This window comes from Eleutherodactylus coqui, chromosome 10 (genome assembly GCF_035609145.1).
Source record: "Eleutherodactylus coqui strain aEleCoq1 chromosome 10, aEleCoq1.hap1, whole genome shotgun sequence".
Taxonomy (NCBI): Eukaryota; Metazoa; Chordata; class Amphibia; order Anura; family Eleutherodactylidae; genus Eleutherodactylus; species Eleutherodactylus coqui.
In genome coordinates this window covers 64,654,183-64,671,474 of record NC_089846.1, presented here as the reverse complement: position 1 = coordinate 64,671,474, position 17,292 = coordinate 64,654,183, and the positions used below count along the sequence as shown (strand labels likewise).

The following is a 17,292-nucleotide window of genomic DNA, read 5'->3' as shown; positions in this document are numbered from 1 at the left end:
AGATACTCGCTAAAGGCAATGCTCGCTCGAGCAATTGCCTTTAGCGAGTATACTCTCTCATCTCTATTCCTATGTTAAAAAATGTAAAAGCAAAAAATGCCATGCTGTATATTTTTTTGTCATTGCACTGCATGCCTTTGTTTTCAAATGATAGTTGGAGTAGACTGTGTTACTCCATGCGACAGAAAAAAAATGGATGCCAGCAGCATAGATGCCAAAAGGGCATGATATGCCAGTGTGATCCATATTTTTTTTTTTAACACCCCCCACAGAAAATAATGGGTGATACTTGAACAAGAATTGAACAAAAATAAGACAATCGGTTCCAGTGAAGAATCCCATGAGTGAATTAGCCCATTCAGACGAATGGGTTCTTCTGTGTGAGTTCTGTTCATTTCGGTCTCCGATAGAACTCATGTGTGAAAATCATCCTTGTGAATACAAGGAAAAATTCTGGGCATAACGGATACATTGTGTCATGTAGGGCCTAAGAGGGATAAGGAATGAGACAGTAAAATCAGATTGGCCTGCAGTGTGACTTAATCACAACAGACGTGCAGCACTGATAAGAGCGGTGCAGAGCCAGGAGTTGTTTGTTACAGGACAGAACATGCTGTTGGGACATCACTCACAGCCTAAAATTACAGGGCCATGTCTAAGACTGATCAGATATTCTAGATGTATGCACATGCAGTAACTTGAATTCATGTTACTTAAAGGAGTTTCCTGAGCAAATACTATTGATGACCTAAAAGGTTATCAATAGTTGATCGTCTGGGGTCCACTGCTGTCGGCATCACAATACACAGGGGGTACAAAGCAGAAGCAGTTGTCTCTGACCCCTGTGTAGTGGCCAGTGCTGGTAATTGTCATTGATTTTGATGGGAGCTGCATCTGCAGTTATGACCGCCGCCCATACACAGGGGTTAGCGCTATCTGCTTACTCTGCATATCCCTGTGTGTGTGTGGTGGTGCTGACAACGGGTGCCCGATCAGCTGATCAGTCGGGGTCCTGAGTGGTAGACCCCTGCCAATCAACTATTGATGACCTATCCCAAGGATAGATTTTCAGTAACCATTGCCTGGTAAACACCTTTTTAACCTCGTCCTTTCATTTGCCTCAAAAGAACGGATATGTTTTTCTAACGTTCTGCGGTGTCTCTGATTTCATTGTTTCTTGAACAATTTTGTGTATCAGACAATTGTGATTTTTCATTTAGTGATTTTTGGGGATGACCCTCTAGTCCAAGGTTCTAATCAGCAGGGCTGTGGAGTGGGTAAACTAAACCTCCAAGTCCTTAATTTTCTTCAGACTCCTTCAGATAGGACTTGAGTTTTTAAGTGATACATTTTCTGTATTAAAATGGCAACCTTATGGCTTTTTGATTACAATTCTGATAAAATATCTAAAATCAAGCTACATTCTACATCATAGTTAGCAATGTGTTTGATTAATGAGGGCATAGATGAACAGAACATATATTTATAGGACATTTCAAAACCTTCCTGAAAACCAATTAAAGGAATTTTGCAACTTTTACACCATGATTATACCATATACCATATATAAGCCCGGCATGCAGTTACATCTGAGGCAGGTATGCAAATGATTAGAGTTGTGGTGATTAGATGAACAGTCTTGTCACCTGGGGCCCTAAAAGTGGTTCGCCCTTGGCCTATAAAAGGCTCTCGGAGGCTCCTTGTGTGTAGTGACCTCTTTTTCCACTTGTGTAGATCTTGTTGACCACTAGACGCCTCTACGATGAGAAGAGATTTCACCCCGTTAACAGAGTTTGAGAATTATTGGAATGCTGGAAGCTGGATGGTCATATTGATGAATTGTCCCCAACCTGGGCTAATCTGACCAGACTCTTAGGAGGTGTTGGGACCAGTGGATGTGTAAGGGCACGCATACAAAGTGACTGGGCTCAGTACATCCTTGACAGACCACCACTAGAGAGGATCGTCTGATCTTTCAACAAGCAGCTCCAACTGTTTCATTGTCTACCATCCAGAGACTGAAGGCACCATTGTTACAGGCCCTTTGGTCTGTCTGAACCATTTCCAGGCACTTGGCTGAAGAACATTTGGTCTTACGGTTCCCATTACATGTACTGCCTTTGACACCCACTTACCATCGCTTCCGTTTGCTGTGGTGTTCTGAACTACGAAACTGGACTGCTGCAAAAAGGAACCAGGTTTTCTTCAGTGACTAATCGAGGCTTAGTTTGGGTGCTGACGACAGCCATGTTAGTGTCTGGAGACCTAGGAGTGAGCGCCTCAATCATGCCTTTGGTGTGGAGCAGCACACTGCCCCCACTCCTGGTGTGATAGTCTGGGGGGCCATCGCATATGACAGTCTTTCACCCCTAGTAGGGATACGAGGGACAATGACAGCTCAGCGATATGTTCAGGATATAACAGGGTATTAGAGCCTCCATACCTGCCGGTATCACATCTTGTATCCAAGCTAGAGACGGTACACCAGGGTACTTGAATCTCCATGCCCGTTCATATCACATCTTGTATCTGAGCTAGAGGCGGTACAACAGGATACTAGAAGCCTCCCTTCAAGGGGTCATTTTTTTGCAAGAAATTATCATTTTGCGCTGATGTTGTAATCACTTACTTATATCAACGTCACAATCGCGTACAAAGTGCCATTCGATTCTGACAACTCCTTCTGTACAAATAAGACTGAAACGATACATTTCTGCCAACTCTGACACCACAGCCCTGCTGATCAGTTGTCTTAAGTTTAATGATCTTATGATATATCTTACGTGAAATGACTTGCTCTGATGTCTGCTGCCCTGTTCTTGAGTCTATTCGCATATCGCAAACATCGGTGACCTCTAACTATTGACTTTCCCAATTTCCAGGTCTGGCTTATATCTGTGAAGGACTGAAGGAGCAGCGTCAGGGACTGGTAACTCTTGTTCTCTGGAACAATCAGTTGACTCACGCCGGCATGGTCTACATGAGCATGTGCTTGGTAAGAATTTTGCCAAAATAATAGGACTAAAATTCTTGTATCACTTGTCTTTTGTCCCAGTTGTCTTTTGTAGTTTCAGTGAGTCTGTTCTGTGGTATTCTTGTATTAATCCAGAGATTGTGTTCCTTTTGTTTTAGCCTCATACTCTGACATTAGAGACTCTAAACCTCGGTCATAATGCAATTGGCAATGAAGGCGTCCGCCATCTTAAAAACGGTCTCATTGGAAACCGCAGTGTCCTCCGACTTGGCCTGGCATGTGCTAAACTCACCTGTGAAGGTTGGTATACACTGGCAAAAAGTGCAAAGTTTAGCTATATATTAACTTGTATAACTTTGTGTAAAACTGCAGCAGTTGTACTGCATTATTATACCACTTAGTCCATATTTACACAACCGAGCAAACCATATGCGTTCTGTGCATTTGAACAATACACAGAAGCTTGCATGTCGTTTTAACACTGTGTTCAATGGGTTAATTTTACATGGGCGTGTTTTTTTGTTTTTTTTTCTCCTCCTCTTGCACTGATGGTGCAAGACGGGGAAACTGAAGCAGGTACTCTTTTCGTGCAATTCACACATGAGAACAGAATTTGCAATGTGAAGTGTTGTGCCTAGCACACAGGTCCGCATCAGAAGCTGTGCCACAGACTTTAATGTGGACGTGCTCCAAAAGCCACACCAGTGGTGCATGTTTTGACACGGATTGTGATGTGGAATTGGTGCAGATTTTCCTCACGAGAAAATCCACACTAATTCTGCTACATGTGAACATATCCTTAAAGGGTTTATCCACATTCTTGATGAAATGTACCAATTTTGTGTCACTTGAAGGGGTTGTCCACCCTCTTTTCCACCAATGACCTATCCTCTGGAGAGGTCATCAGTAGTTTATAGACATGGATCTGCCTCTTTGAACCCCCGTCCATCAGCTGATTATCTGGCCCGCTGTCGTCAGCATACCTTGGAGTCCTGAGCAGGAAATGGAGTAGCAGTGCACCTCTCCCATTGATTTCTATGGGAGTGAAGCCAGCACCCACACTTCCTCCCAGTCTGCTGATGACAACATCAGTGGGCTGGACTATCAGCTGTTGGATGGGAATCCCTAGTTGTAGACCCCATCCATCAACTACTGATATCCAATCCATAGGATAGATCATCAGTGGAAAAGAGGGCAGACAATCCTTTAAAGAGTTATTGGCAATGTCTTGTGTTCTTGATTGCTGAAGCTACAGAGGACGCTCCTGTCCATAAGATGGTCGCACATGGAAGGGCATACCTATCACACCACCTCTCTTGAAACACCATGGCAGGCGCATTGTCTCCTTTATAAACCCCATGGTCCCCTTATTGGTGTATATACCTGTCACTGTGGTGTTGGTGGATGAAGTGGGTATAGACCTACTCTGGTGTTATATAGTATATTCCTTACTCTATTTCCAGGTGCAGTGGCTGTAGCAGAGTTCGTAGCTGAATCTCCTCGTTTATTGCGCCTCGACTTGAGGGAAAATGAAATCAAGACAGGAGGACTGATGGCTCTGTCGTTAGCTCTTCGTGTCAACCAGTCTCTTCTCAGGATGGATTTGGATAGAGAACCTAAGAAAGAGGCCGTAAGAGTTGTCCCTTATGTCAATTACTCCTCTTCCTCCTTTTTTTTCTGTTTAAAGGGTGAAAAGTTAACATTGTGATGACATTTTTCTAGCACTTTCTGTTTTTAGTATCTATCTAATTTTTTTTATCTCCACAAAAAAAAATAAAAATCTTCTAACTGCATTCACATACAGCGGGTTTGTTGGGGATTTTCAGCAGCAGAGAATCCACATCAATTGGTGCGGATTTCATTCCCTCATTTGAGGTGTCTGCACTGAAAATGCACAGCATAGATTTGACATGTTGCTGGTTTAAAATCCACACATGTCATTGCAGCTATTGATTTTGTGCAGATTTTTTATTTTTTTTTTTCACCTTATGCGGACAAGATTTCATAAATTTCATCCATATGGCTTGTACTATAAATGTTGCAGATTTTCCGTGTGGAAATGTTACTATATTTCTGCCCCGGTCAACCTAACTGCAATGGGTTCTCCAGGAGTACGAAATAGTACTTAAGTGGGGTTCGATGGTGTAAAAAACTCCTTATCAGGACAGTGATGACGATCTGAACACATCCAGCTGCACACTGAATAAAGTTGTCTGTGCATACCTTGCACTTATAATGTAAGGCGTAATGGACATCTGTACATGGCACACCCGGAGACCATTGTTAGGCTTCTAACTGGCACTACCTTGTCATCACGTCACTTTCGAGCTGATTGGCCAACAGAGCCCCCTCCACTTAGATGCTACAATCATTGACTATCTTCGCATCAACTTTAAACTTGGCAGTTTAAAAATGTAATCTCTGATTCTAGGCATTGCAGCAGGAGCCGATCTGTAATATAGTTATGTGTTTTGGTAGGGCATGAGGAATAAGCTGCTGCCAGACATCTCTGGTGCCAGTTTATGTCCCTTAAAAACGAAGGATTGGGCATATTGAAATTCAACATGCCTGATCCTTTTTGATCGACATCTGACAACTTTGAGAATCAGAACACCTCCAAATACACTAGATTGTGTGTGGGTGGGGTGGGGGCAACTTAAGGGGTCTGTCCAAATTCATGGTGTCAGCCACACTCAACAAAACAGGTTGTCTCAGCATTCGCCTGTTAGTCTGTCTTTTAATGTTCTGCCATTGCTTTTAATGACTATTTCACTTATGTTATCAGGTAAAGAGCTTTATAGAAACGCAAAAGGCTTTACTAACAGAAATTCAGAATGGCTGTAGGAGAAACTTTGTCTTGGCCAAAGAAAAGGAAGAGCGTCTCCAGAACTCTGCATCAATGGCGGAGATTGCCAGCGCTGCTGAGGAGGAGGACACAAGCACTGCCCCAGAAGAGATTAGCCATGCTACTGAGGACTCCAGCACTACCAATGAGAATAGCAAACCTCCCTCAGAGGACCAAGTGGAAGAGATTACTCCTGCCCCAGACCCCCAAGGTCAGGATTCTGACTCTGATACAGAGGATGAAGAGATAAAAGAGGCAACAGAAAAGCCAGCAACGCCGCCTGCACAGAATTCCCCTGCACCAGTTGCGGTGTCCAGCCCGGGTAGAGGCCATAAAGTATTTTTGGTTACAAGGGTGGAAAATCCAAATACAGTGGATGGAGGAAAGGGAGTTCAGGAGAATAAAGGGTCTTCAGTGACAGGAGTGGCCGCGCCAGGAAGTCCTGCCCTTGCCAATGGACTTGAGGCTGAATTTGGAAAAGCACCAACATGCTGTGATAATAAGGGTGGGTATCGTGCATGGTCTTAGATGCAAGGTCATTTTTGTCTACTTGTGGAGAATGCAAATATTTAGTAAGAGGGATGACCAATTGCATATTATGGCTCTGTTCACATTCTCGTTTAGGTTTTCTGTCAGGGTTTTCATCATAAATGCCAGAATAAATAGAGCAGCATGGAAACAGATCAGAACCCATAATAGTCAATGGGTTCCATTAAGTACCACTGGTTTCAATCAGTTGATAGATCCAGCGTGCCTTTTTTTTTAAATTCTTTTTTTTTTGTTCTTATCTATGAAGGAAACAGTTTCTCTTTTTTTTTTTTTTTTTTTTTTTTTTTTTTTTTTTTTTTAATGGAAAGGGGAATCTTGCCTGAGGCACAATGCCCATGGGCAGGTTTGATTTGTGGAATCTGCGCAGGGCACCCGCAGAAGATTTGCAAATCAAGCCGCCGACAGGGAAGAATTTGGTCTGGGAAAAAAATCGCAGCATGCTCCATTTCAGTGCGGATCCCACACGGACGGCTTCCATTGAAGTCAATGGAAGCCATCTGATCAACGGCCCGTATAGTATATATTCTACGGCGCATGTGCTGTTGTGTGCCGGCTGGTGCTTCCACACACGTGCAGTAGCAAAAAAAAGACCCGGACTAGTAAGCAGGGTGCTCGGCTGCGGACAGGGTCGTATCCCGCTGCAGGCTTCCGCAGGCGGAATCCGACCTGCCCGTGGACATGAGCCCTAAGAAGCTGATTTGCTGCGGATCTGCAGTATATTATACACTTTAAGTTGCACTCAAATAGATGGACTAAAATCTGCTGCGGATCCACACTAAATGGCGCAGATTTGCTGTGGATTTTTCCAGCTGCGGAAAATCCTTAGCAAATTGGCTACATATGAACCCGGTCTAAAACACTTCCAGAAACGCAGTAGGGCATTATCAAAGAGCACAAAAGAGAATCCCCATCTTATGTTTGCCTCATTGGACCTGCACTACATATAATTGCATTTTAGTTTTGCATCCTACAGTGCTCGTTTAAAGAGGAACTGCACTTTTTACAAACTTTTGCCTATCAGAGCGACATGCCAAGAGTTTTGCTGAATGCGGTAGTGCTGCTGAGGCCTCCGCTGGTCGCTCAAATTAGGGGGTTGCAGCACTTGCCTAAGTTCTGTGCGCCTTTTGGCTGTTTGTTGCTTGCTGACAGATGCCTATACTTCTATAACAAATATGCGGCCATGTTAAACTGCCATGGGGAGCTGACGGGCAGTGAAGACAGCTGAAGCGGCACAGTGCTCGGGTGAGGACTGCAGCCCGCTCGTTTAAGCAATCAGCAGGGGTCTCCACAGCAGAACCTTTTGACATATCTCTCTGACCTGTCAAAAGTTTGTTAAAAATGCAGTTATTCTTAAATACTGGCACAAATTTTTGGACCGCTATTTATTTTTAAAAATTTGCAATAAACTTTTATCAAGGAATACTTAAACCGCTCTCACCCATACCTTCAGGAAACGCAGCTTGAAATTGCAGCATTTTCATCACGAGTTTCGAGTGGCCGTTTTTAAATGCACATGACAGCGTTTGACAGCGTTTTTTAATGCACCCCATTATTGTGATGGTTGATGAGGTGCATTAAAACATGCGAAAATAGAACAGACAGCGCACAACAATCGCAGCATCTATTTTTGAGCGCATGTCTGTGAGGCCTCATTCAAATCAATGGCGACATTGTACTGCGGTTAGTGCGGCTCTCGGGGCGACATGCTAATCCCAGCAAAAAGGCGTGTGTGCGTGTGTGTGGTTTTTGTGTATAAGCCAATCATGATTATGCAAAGATGGCGTTTCAGATCTGTGCATAGCTCTTTACATGTCCTATGCCTGCCAAAAGACTACCATTCATTTTCATAAAAAATGAGCCAGATAGAGTCTTATATTAATAAAAAAAAAAAGTTGCCCAATTCTACTGCATACAAGTGTGATCAAGTAGTTATTAGGACATAACCCTAAACTATGTCAGTAAAAAACATACCAACCACAAACTAAATGGAAACCATAACACACTAGGCCTACAGAAGTATACAGAATAAAGCCACAGGAATATAGATTTGTATTCATCTAAGATTCCATTTAAGGGGTTTTCTCATGTTTTACTATTGAGGACCTATTGATTGGCAGGGATCTGCTGCTTGAGATTCTTGGCAATTAGGTGATCGCCCGGTTCGTTATCGAAGCAATGGAACCAAATGTCCGCATCAGTGTTCAAGGCAGGAAGTGTAATGGAGGGCGTTACTCCCATTAAAATCAATAGAAACAGCTGATGGTTGGAGACCCCAAGTGGTGGATCCCTACTGATCACCTATTGATGAGCTATCTTGGGGATAGGCCATCAATAGTATTTGCCTGGGAAACCCCTTTTTAAGGTTGTAGCCTAACCTGGACAACGCTACAAGCGGGGAAAAAAAGGTGAGTCGTACATCAAATACACCTAATTATATGGTAAGCAGTGAGTCATCCAGTATAGAACAGGGCATACCTTGGGAGGAGAATATCTGCAGTTAACCCTTGGAGAATAGTTTTCTGTTTCGATAACCCTACTACTTATAGGACCGCATAGAATTCTCCAGTACCTTCCAGTCTGACTTGGAGAGCAGGCCAGTACTTGGCAACTACTTCTCTGGCATAGTAAAGGCATTCTGGAAAAAATTCTATAGACGTCTTTAGAGGCTCAGAGGGCAGGAGACGGAAAGCAACACTTTGGGCTTACTGGAAGAGGGATGCCCATCTCCTCATTGGTGAACGTAACCACTTTCCAGAATCCTCGTGTTGTGGGGCATTGCTACAGGAGGTGGAAAAATATCCCAGCCTCGACGGCACTTGAGATATACATGTGGATAATCTGGGTGGAATCTATGTAATCTAGAGGTGGCATAAAATGTGCCCTGTGTATAATCGGAAGCTGGGTGACATGTTTGTCATGATGTGAGGAGACTGCCTTTGGGAAAACTAGAGCCCTAGCCCAATACTCCTGCGTAAGTACTTCCACCTCTCATTTTGCATGTAGGTAGTCTCAAGCACATCCCCCCCCCCCCCCCATTAAAGGGAATCTGTCAGCACCTTTTTGGGGGCTGCTAAGCCACCAGAATGCTATTATGTAGCCAGGTATGGTTTTCTAAAGATGCCCCTTTGAAAATCAACCATTTTGGTATTTGCTGGATAAAGAAGCCATAACTTGCCAGACAGCGGCATCAGGCACATTGTGCATATAATGACAAGGGCAGTACACTTCGCTTCACTGTGCATGCCGATAGAAGCAAGTAACTAATATTAGTACTCCAGGAAAGAAGTGAAGACCAGGGTGCTGATCATAGAGCGGTGTACTGAAACCATTAAAAAATGCAAAAGCTATTTTTCCTCCCACCCGACTAGGTTGTGCTAGACTGGGCACAACTCCAACCAACGCCTGATGTTTGGGAATGCACCCACTTGTAGGTACCACCAGCTTCAAGCCATAATGAACCAGGGAAGAGGTTGTCCCAAACATCTCTACCCCTGCTTTATGAGTTTATGAATAGTAGGAACAACTGACCCTACGAGCTCCGGATGCCAACAATTTATTGAACCGTAGATGATACAAATCAAACCCGTTTCAACACTCTAGGGGGTCTTCATCAGGCCCGTGGTGGAAGGAGCATCTAGTGTTGATCTTCCACGCAGCAGTGCAGTTGGTGGTGGGTTTTTCGACTATTTAAGCAAGTTGTAATGTTTTTGCTTTATATGTGCGACCTGTATGTTCTCGATGCTGCTGCAGTTGAGCATTGGACCCATCTTCAGTAAGTTGTACGCTTTCCTAGCTAACATTAAAACAACCAATTATCACAAGGGTATCTTTAGAAAGCTCAACTATTGCTACATTATTGTATGCTGGTAGTTTAGTGGCCCCAAAGCATCTGGCAGATTTCCTTTAAGGCCTCATGTAGTTAAAGCGACCCTCCGGGCCTGGACAAGCTAAGATAGCCGCACCTGCTTCTGACTACCTGGGGCACGCTGTGTACTATTATGATTGGTAGTCTAAGGCATTACCCACTGCTCTGCCTGGCCAATCACAGCAGCATGTAGTGTCTTACACACTGTGCATTAGTCTATCAAGTAGTCAGAGAAGAGGTGCGGCCATCTTTGTTCAGGGCTGAAGCATCACTTTAACATTATTCCTTATCAGTGGTGTCTTGGATTCTGAATACACCGCCTGTAGTATTTTACGGGTTACTTCTGAACCAAGGCGTGCCTCGGAGAAAAATTGTGACAACTTGATGTCTAATCACTAATAGTATTCTACCCGAGAAACCCATGGAAACTGGATAGGCATGTGTAAATGGGGCAATAGTCTGCATTTTGAATTAAGCTTTTCTTCCTTTTCTGCACCGTTATACAGATTCTCATGGAACATATTGCAACACGGAGTTGGAGGATTTACTACGTGAAGCCTCCACCGAGCCAGACTCATCCCTGAACGTTATAACGCTATAAGGTATCTCCTACATTAAATACCTTCAACCGCAGGCTTCATTCTGTTACAGTAGAGTGTTCTGGTTGCTGTGGTTTAACGAATGCCTTTTTTTTCCTCCTTTTGTAGGATTGATTCTTCCCGTGCATTGGGTTACCTTTTCTTCATACCCTGAATCCTTTTTACAACCCCATTCATCTCGCCTTAAGAAATGGGGGCCCTATAGGATCACATTACACGGGTTCCCTTTTGAGAGCGTTCAACTGATCCTAAATTTGCTTCCCCATATGATGGCAATAAGGGCAGACCGTTCCTGCAGGTAATGGAATTTGCACAGAGTAAACAAAAAGCTCCTTGGCTTCAAGCTGACGTTCCCCAGATTGGGTTCTTTGAGACACAAGAGGTTACTTTACGGGTTCCTGGAGAAAGGGAAGTGGCCGGTCTCTCTTAACACACTGGACTGTTACTGGGGAAATCTGCAGACGAGGGCTGCTGCGGACAAATAAACTGACCCTCACCATTGCCCACACTCAGTGGAACATCCACTCATCTACATTATACATTACAATGGGGTTTTCGGCCTTACCTTATATACATGCCACTGCCTGAGTTACACGTATGGGTACAGACTTCACTACATTACTCCACAATAGCATCTGCCTCTGGGGAATCAAACAGGCTGCCTGTACTCTACCGAAAAACAAACTTTATTCTCTATGGCTGGGACATTATAGGGTGATATAGGGGTTTATGCATATAGGGGTGGAAACTTCCTTACTGTAGTGAATAATCAGTCTGCTTGCTTCAAGCCATGTGATGTTACTAGGGCTGGATCAGTGACTGATGGATTAATATCCTATTTATTCCATTCTTTTGAGGTTTTTAGTACTATGTCTTAGTACTTTTCCCAAAACTGCGTTTGACTCCCAAAGCATGGTTTGTTTTTTTCCCTCCACCATCTTTTGTTCTGAGGACCCAGCATCTACCACAATACCCGGGATACCGTCTTGGTCACGTTTTCAGACATAGCTGTTAGTTACATAGGGCTGCAGAAAACTGTGATGGTGAGTGGTAACCTTGTGATTTTTTGCCCAAACTCTTTCCATACCCAGTCCGACCTCCCCCTGAAGAAGCTGACCGAGAATCGTGAATGCAAAACTATATGAGCACGGGTTTTTTAGTCAACCTCCGTTGAATATCTATAACATGCTGGTGGATGTGAGGTCCCTTTTTAAAAAAAGAAAATGCAATATTCCTTTATTTCCATACATCCAGGTAAACAGCGATGGACACACGAATGTAACATTCAGGCAATAGCCTTGTCAATCAGGGAACAAATAGGATTTTTTTTTTAACACTTCAGTGAAGGATTTGCAGCCATTGAAATGGACTCCCAATTCTTTCTCTATACTAGAATTTTTAATTGTTTTCAATCCCCTCCCAAATGGCTACTTGAGATTTTGCAGCCTTTTATGTTTATTGGTTGTAAAGCTTGGTAGTCAAACATAATCCGGTTTCAGAGAGCAGTGCACTCTAGCTGTTGGCAAACTACAACTCCTAGCATGCCCTGACGGCCTGTGACACATAGCTTTGCCCCAGTTTGGAGATCACTTATACTGGTGTGCTTCTGAACAGAAAGGAGTGAAATTACACTCATTGTCAAAAGAAATCAAGCACCTAGAAGGAGTTGTCCGAATCAAATGAAACAGTCCATGTGTGATTGTAGCATTGCTATAAGTAAGTGATTACGATTTCAGAGCAAAAGGATCATTTATTACAGAACATCTGAAGGGAGGCTCTAGTACCCTGTTGGGCCGCCTCTGCTCCAACTGTCTCTGGATGGTGGACATTGAAACAGTTGGAGCTGCTCATGTTTGTCAGATGATCCTACCTACTGGTCATCTGTTGAGGGCAGCCTGGATGCAGTTGCCCTTCCGCATTCACTGATCCCGACACCTCCCTAACCGTCTGGTCAGAATAGCCTAGATGTTGGGCAATTCGTCAATATGATCATCCAGCTTCTTGCATTCTAATAATATGCCCCTCTCAAACTCTGATAACTAGATGAAACTTCTTTGATTGCAACTTAGAGGCACGTCTACTGGTCAACATCTCTACAAAGAGGAAGAAGAGGTCACCACACACAAGTAGCCTCTGTGAGCCTTTCTGTAGGCTAAGGTTGGAACCATTTCTAGGGCCTCAGGTGAAGAGACCATTCATCTAATCACGCCACAACTTATCCTTTGCATACCTGCCTGAGATGTAATTGCATGCTGAGTTTTGTAGCGAAGTGACAACTCCTTCTAGGTGCTTGTGGTGTTTTGTTTTTTTTTTCTCTATACAAAGAGTGTATTTGCAAATTCCAAATTTGATCATCATTGGAATACGTTCAGTGACTGTCACGCATCTTGTACTTCACTCTTGGTAACACAAGTCTTGTATGCTATGGACTGGTAAACTTGCAACTTGGCAAGCCAAGTGGATCAACTCTATCATCGCTCTCTCTGAAGACTGGGCAATAGTTATGCAGAATGCTGTAATTTCACCAATTGGGGCTGGATTTTCTGCAGTGAAACAACCCCATGCGACTTGTTCTATTATACAGTATACATATTATATGCTTGGTTACATCAGTTTTGTAAATGTTCCAAATTGTATTTTGTTCTGGAGCCAAAGGATGACTTTCCATACCAATGTTTCCCGTCTCATTCCATTCCTGGCCCTGGTAAGATAAATATGCACTTAGACTATATGTGGTTTGTCCTGTCTTGCCCCATCATGTGTGGAGAGGCACATCTTTTATGTATAACTCTACACCCACCATGATGGTTTGGCTAAGACCTTGCACGTTTCGTTCAAGCACATAGTGCATTACCTTGATCTCGCATATGTCGTTGGATTTGTGTTAGCACATTACATGTTTGTGTTGAAACCATACAGATTTTTTGTCCATCAGTATATGCTTTATGAGAACATGATTAACTATGCTTCCAAATTGAGACATGTGGACGTTTATTGTAGACTGTGGCTACAAACGAATGACCTGCACAAGTTTAAGAGCATTTCCCTCATAGCGGTGAATGAGATCTCCAGTTGCATCGCCGCTTTCTAGCAGATTCTTCTGCGAAATCTCTCTGATGAGCAACATGCCAGACGCAGCAATTGTCAGTCAATAATGCAGCGACACTTGCCCTCCTCCGGACTGTGTAAGGTTATAAAAGCCAAGGTTGCCCTCTTTCAGAAACCTCATCACTCTTGTCTAGTCTTCAAGTGAATGTGTCTGCACCACTTAGTTTGTCTGGTATTGCAGATCAGTTTCTTGAGGAAAGCGGTCTTGTTTTTTCTAATCCTGTGCATCCCCTTCAGGCCGGTTTCACACTGAAAACGCAGAATTATGAAACCAATGTTTTCACTTGCGTGATGATGTGTGAAAATCTAGTCTATCTATTCTGCTCTATCTTTTGGTGATATCCCCATTGTTTTCAATAGGGCCGGCGCCAACAACGCAGACTCCATTGAAAGTGAAGAGAGAACTCTGTGCTCCTTAGCTGCGGCTGTGACAACCTTGGCAGGGAATCCCTTCAGCTGCGGTGTGGGTCAAGGGATTCCTCGCAGTGACACAAGGCTGTTTTCACATGAGAACGACTCTCATACAGGGGTTTAACGTGAATTCCGAGGGTGATATCGGGCTGTAAATCACGGCCCGATATCGCTCTCGCCAGTGTGGAGCCGGCCTTAAGTGTGAGTTCAAACAAGGCTGTAAATGGTGTGGAATTTCTGCCATGAAATGTGCTGCAAAAATTCCCACTTTTACAGTACAGGTCCCATGGATGAGATTTAAAAAAATAATCTCGTCCAATGGAGCAGAAAAACCTTGTGCAGAATCAGCAGTGTATTTGAAATGCGTTGCAGGTTCTATAGATACAGCATGTCCATTAATGCTGCACATATTGACAGCTGCATTCAACCTTTTGTAATGTAAAAGTTGAAAGCCCCCACACATCCACCCCAGTTAGATTAACATTTTGCCACTGTGGAAAGCCCCTGGCAGATACAGCCCATGTGCAGGCACCCTAAGCCTGGGTTCATGTTGCCATCCAGGATCTCTATCTGCTCAAGTATGAGGCTGGATTTCAGCTCTAGAAAAGACAAACTTCCTTTTGGAAATCTTTCACAAAGGAAGTTTTTAAGAAGTTTTTCTGACTCCTCTGTACTGAGCAGAGAAAGAGGGGAGTAGATTTTCTTATGCGGTTTCCATAACTCCCAATCGCCCTCTTTAACATTGCATACAGCTGCTATGCGGGTAACACTGCTCAGCTATTGGGACCGTGCCTGTTTTATGGCAAGATACACGGCCATGAAAGTCTGAGATGAGACTACTCTTTTTAAGGGGTAACTAAACTTTTCACAAACTGTTCATATGTGATATGTTAGAAGTTTTTATTTGTGGGGATCTGGATGGTGAGAACCCCACCATGGATTAGCAACCCTCATCTCCGCGCTGCACCCATTCAGCTATTTCCGCCAACAGAGTGCAGGCTCTATTGATTCCGAACCCCATGCACAGTGACAGCTGAACAGGCACAGCAATCAGATGAGCGCTTCTGCTCATTCGTTTTAGCACTCGGTGGGGGTCTCGGCACTCAGACTCCCCCACAGATCAAAACTTCTGACATTTCACAAGTTTTTAAAAAGGATAGTTGTACTTTCTTAACTGACTAGAGGACGTGTATTACTTGTAGGGCACGTTTTAGGGTGAAATGCTCCTTTTAAACAGCAGCTTTCTGCTTTTTGATCTTCAACAGACATGATTGAATGCTATCTACCTTCCTACATATACAAATTTTAGTTTTCCATGAAATGACATCCTTCCTCTTCCCCATAACTTGCTATGAAGCAAGAAGTGACCCCCCTCAAGCAGTATGTGTTGCTTACACCCTGCGGACGCTGCCGTTTCCTTTGTACTTTTCCTAAGGCGCTAGCAGCCGGCCTCCTAGGACATTGCTATGTCCTTGTACAAACTGCATTCACAAAACCATGGACTGACAGTGGCGGCCTCCATAGAGCATAATGGACAGGTACAGCGGAAGACGCCGGCACGTTTACACAAGTAATTTTATTTGTAATTTATTGTACAAATCGCTATTTATGCAAATCTGTGTGTACGGATCTATTATAGGAGCACACATCTGTTTTTAACCATCTCCTTTTATCGATAGCTGCCCCATTATTCAGATATTGGAAATGCTAAATAAAATGACCCTCCAAAGGTGCGATAGGGGAAATGTAAACCTGAAATCATGTGCAATACAAGCCCGATACTCAAACACTACATGTTGCTTTGCACACCTCTTCTTACCTATATGGTCACCCCTTATATACACCCTACAATTATGTGCTGTGTTTTAAAAGGGTTTTCTTCCTATTGTCAAATAAAATGATTTCTTATATGTCTCATGGCGTCTCTGTTCTATACTAGATTGGAGTCCTTTGCAATCGGCGAAGGCAGAAAGCAGTGCAGGTACCGCTCAGTAGCGGTTGTGTAAAAAGCAATGCAGCTCCCTTAATTTAGGGCATGTTGGTCCCATTTTAATAAGTGGGATAAAATAATAGTGATATTTTAATCTCTTTTTTTCCTAGCCAGCCATGGATATCTATTAACCTCTGCACGGCCTTAGACTATTGCAGATAGTGCCATTATACTCTGCAGACTCTGTTATGAAAGGCTTTTCCAAGAGTGGGGTCAGCTAAGGATATTGGCGAGGAATTCTGCATATCATGTCTAATACACCATTTGCTTATAGTGTAGGAAATTTTAGAGGAAAGAATAAACCAGCGCTCAGGGCTATACCATCAAATACTATATGGCATCATCTTCAGAAGGAAAACTATAGCTTACCTCTAAGGGGGAGTGGTCAAACAAGCTTCCCCACTACCCCTTTTGGTCCGATTTGTCTCCAAAGACCTAGCAAGAAACAGTCCAAGTGCCAACAGGAGTAGCCAAGCCATTTATTGACAAGGTAGTGCGAGTGCATACATCAGCTCCAAAAAGCTGCAATGCATTTTGGAGGTGAACTAGCAGCAACAAGCATCTTCTTACTCAAGCAGAATCCAGAAAGGACAGTAAAAAGTCCACAAATTGGTGGATGTTATTGTGCTAATGAAAATGCAAATAAGCTGCTGAACATTAAAGTGAATAAGTTGAATATGGAGTGAAGTAAGTGCGATCCACTATAATGTTGAATCTAATACCGTAGGCCAGTAGTTCTTGAGGTAGCACACCGCACCGTAACCTAAGTGGCAGGACTTTCAGAAGACTTGCTACCTCTCCCTATAGAAGTTGACCATGTAGACCAGACCAGAGGAGCATAAACTTTTAACACAGGGGGTGAACAGATGCATGAGATATACAAGTAGTAAGCCCGTTCCAGGGAGCGGCTGCAATCTACAGAGATATTAATGCACAGGAGACACAGCTTGC

The 17,292-nt window shown here is 43.4% G+C and overlaps 1 protein-coding gene across 1 annotated transcript in view; it reads left to right on the top strand.

Moving 5' to 3' along the window:
* PPP1R37 (protein phosphatase 1 regulatory subunit 37) overlaps positions 1 to 16,265 on the top strand; it is a 46,996-nt gene extending 30,731 nt beyond the window's left edge. The window contains exons 9-14 of the mRNA XM_066581167.1: positions 2,883 to 2,995; positions 3,133 to 3,274; positions 4,438 to 4,604; positions 5,760 to 6,324; positions 10,740 to 10,835; positions 10,941 to 16,265. Coding sequence (XP_066437264.1) covers positions 2,883 to 2,995; positions 3,133 to 3,274; positions 4,438 to 4,604; positions 5,760 to 6,324; positions 10,740 to 10,834 — 1,082 coding nt within the window. The 3' untranslated portion in view covers position 10,835; positions 10,941 to 16,265. The remainder of the gene's footprint in view (positions 1 to 2,882; positions 2,996 to 3,132; positions 3,275 to 4,437; positions 4,605 to 5,759; positions 6,325 to 10,739; positions 10,836 to 10,940) is intronic.
* The last annotated feature ends 1,027 nt before the right edge of the window (positions 16,266 to 17,292 follow it).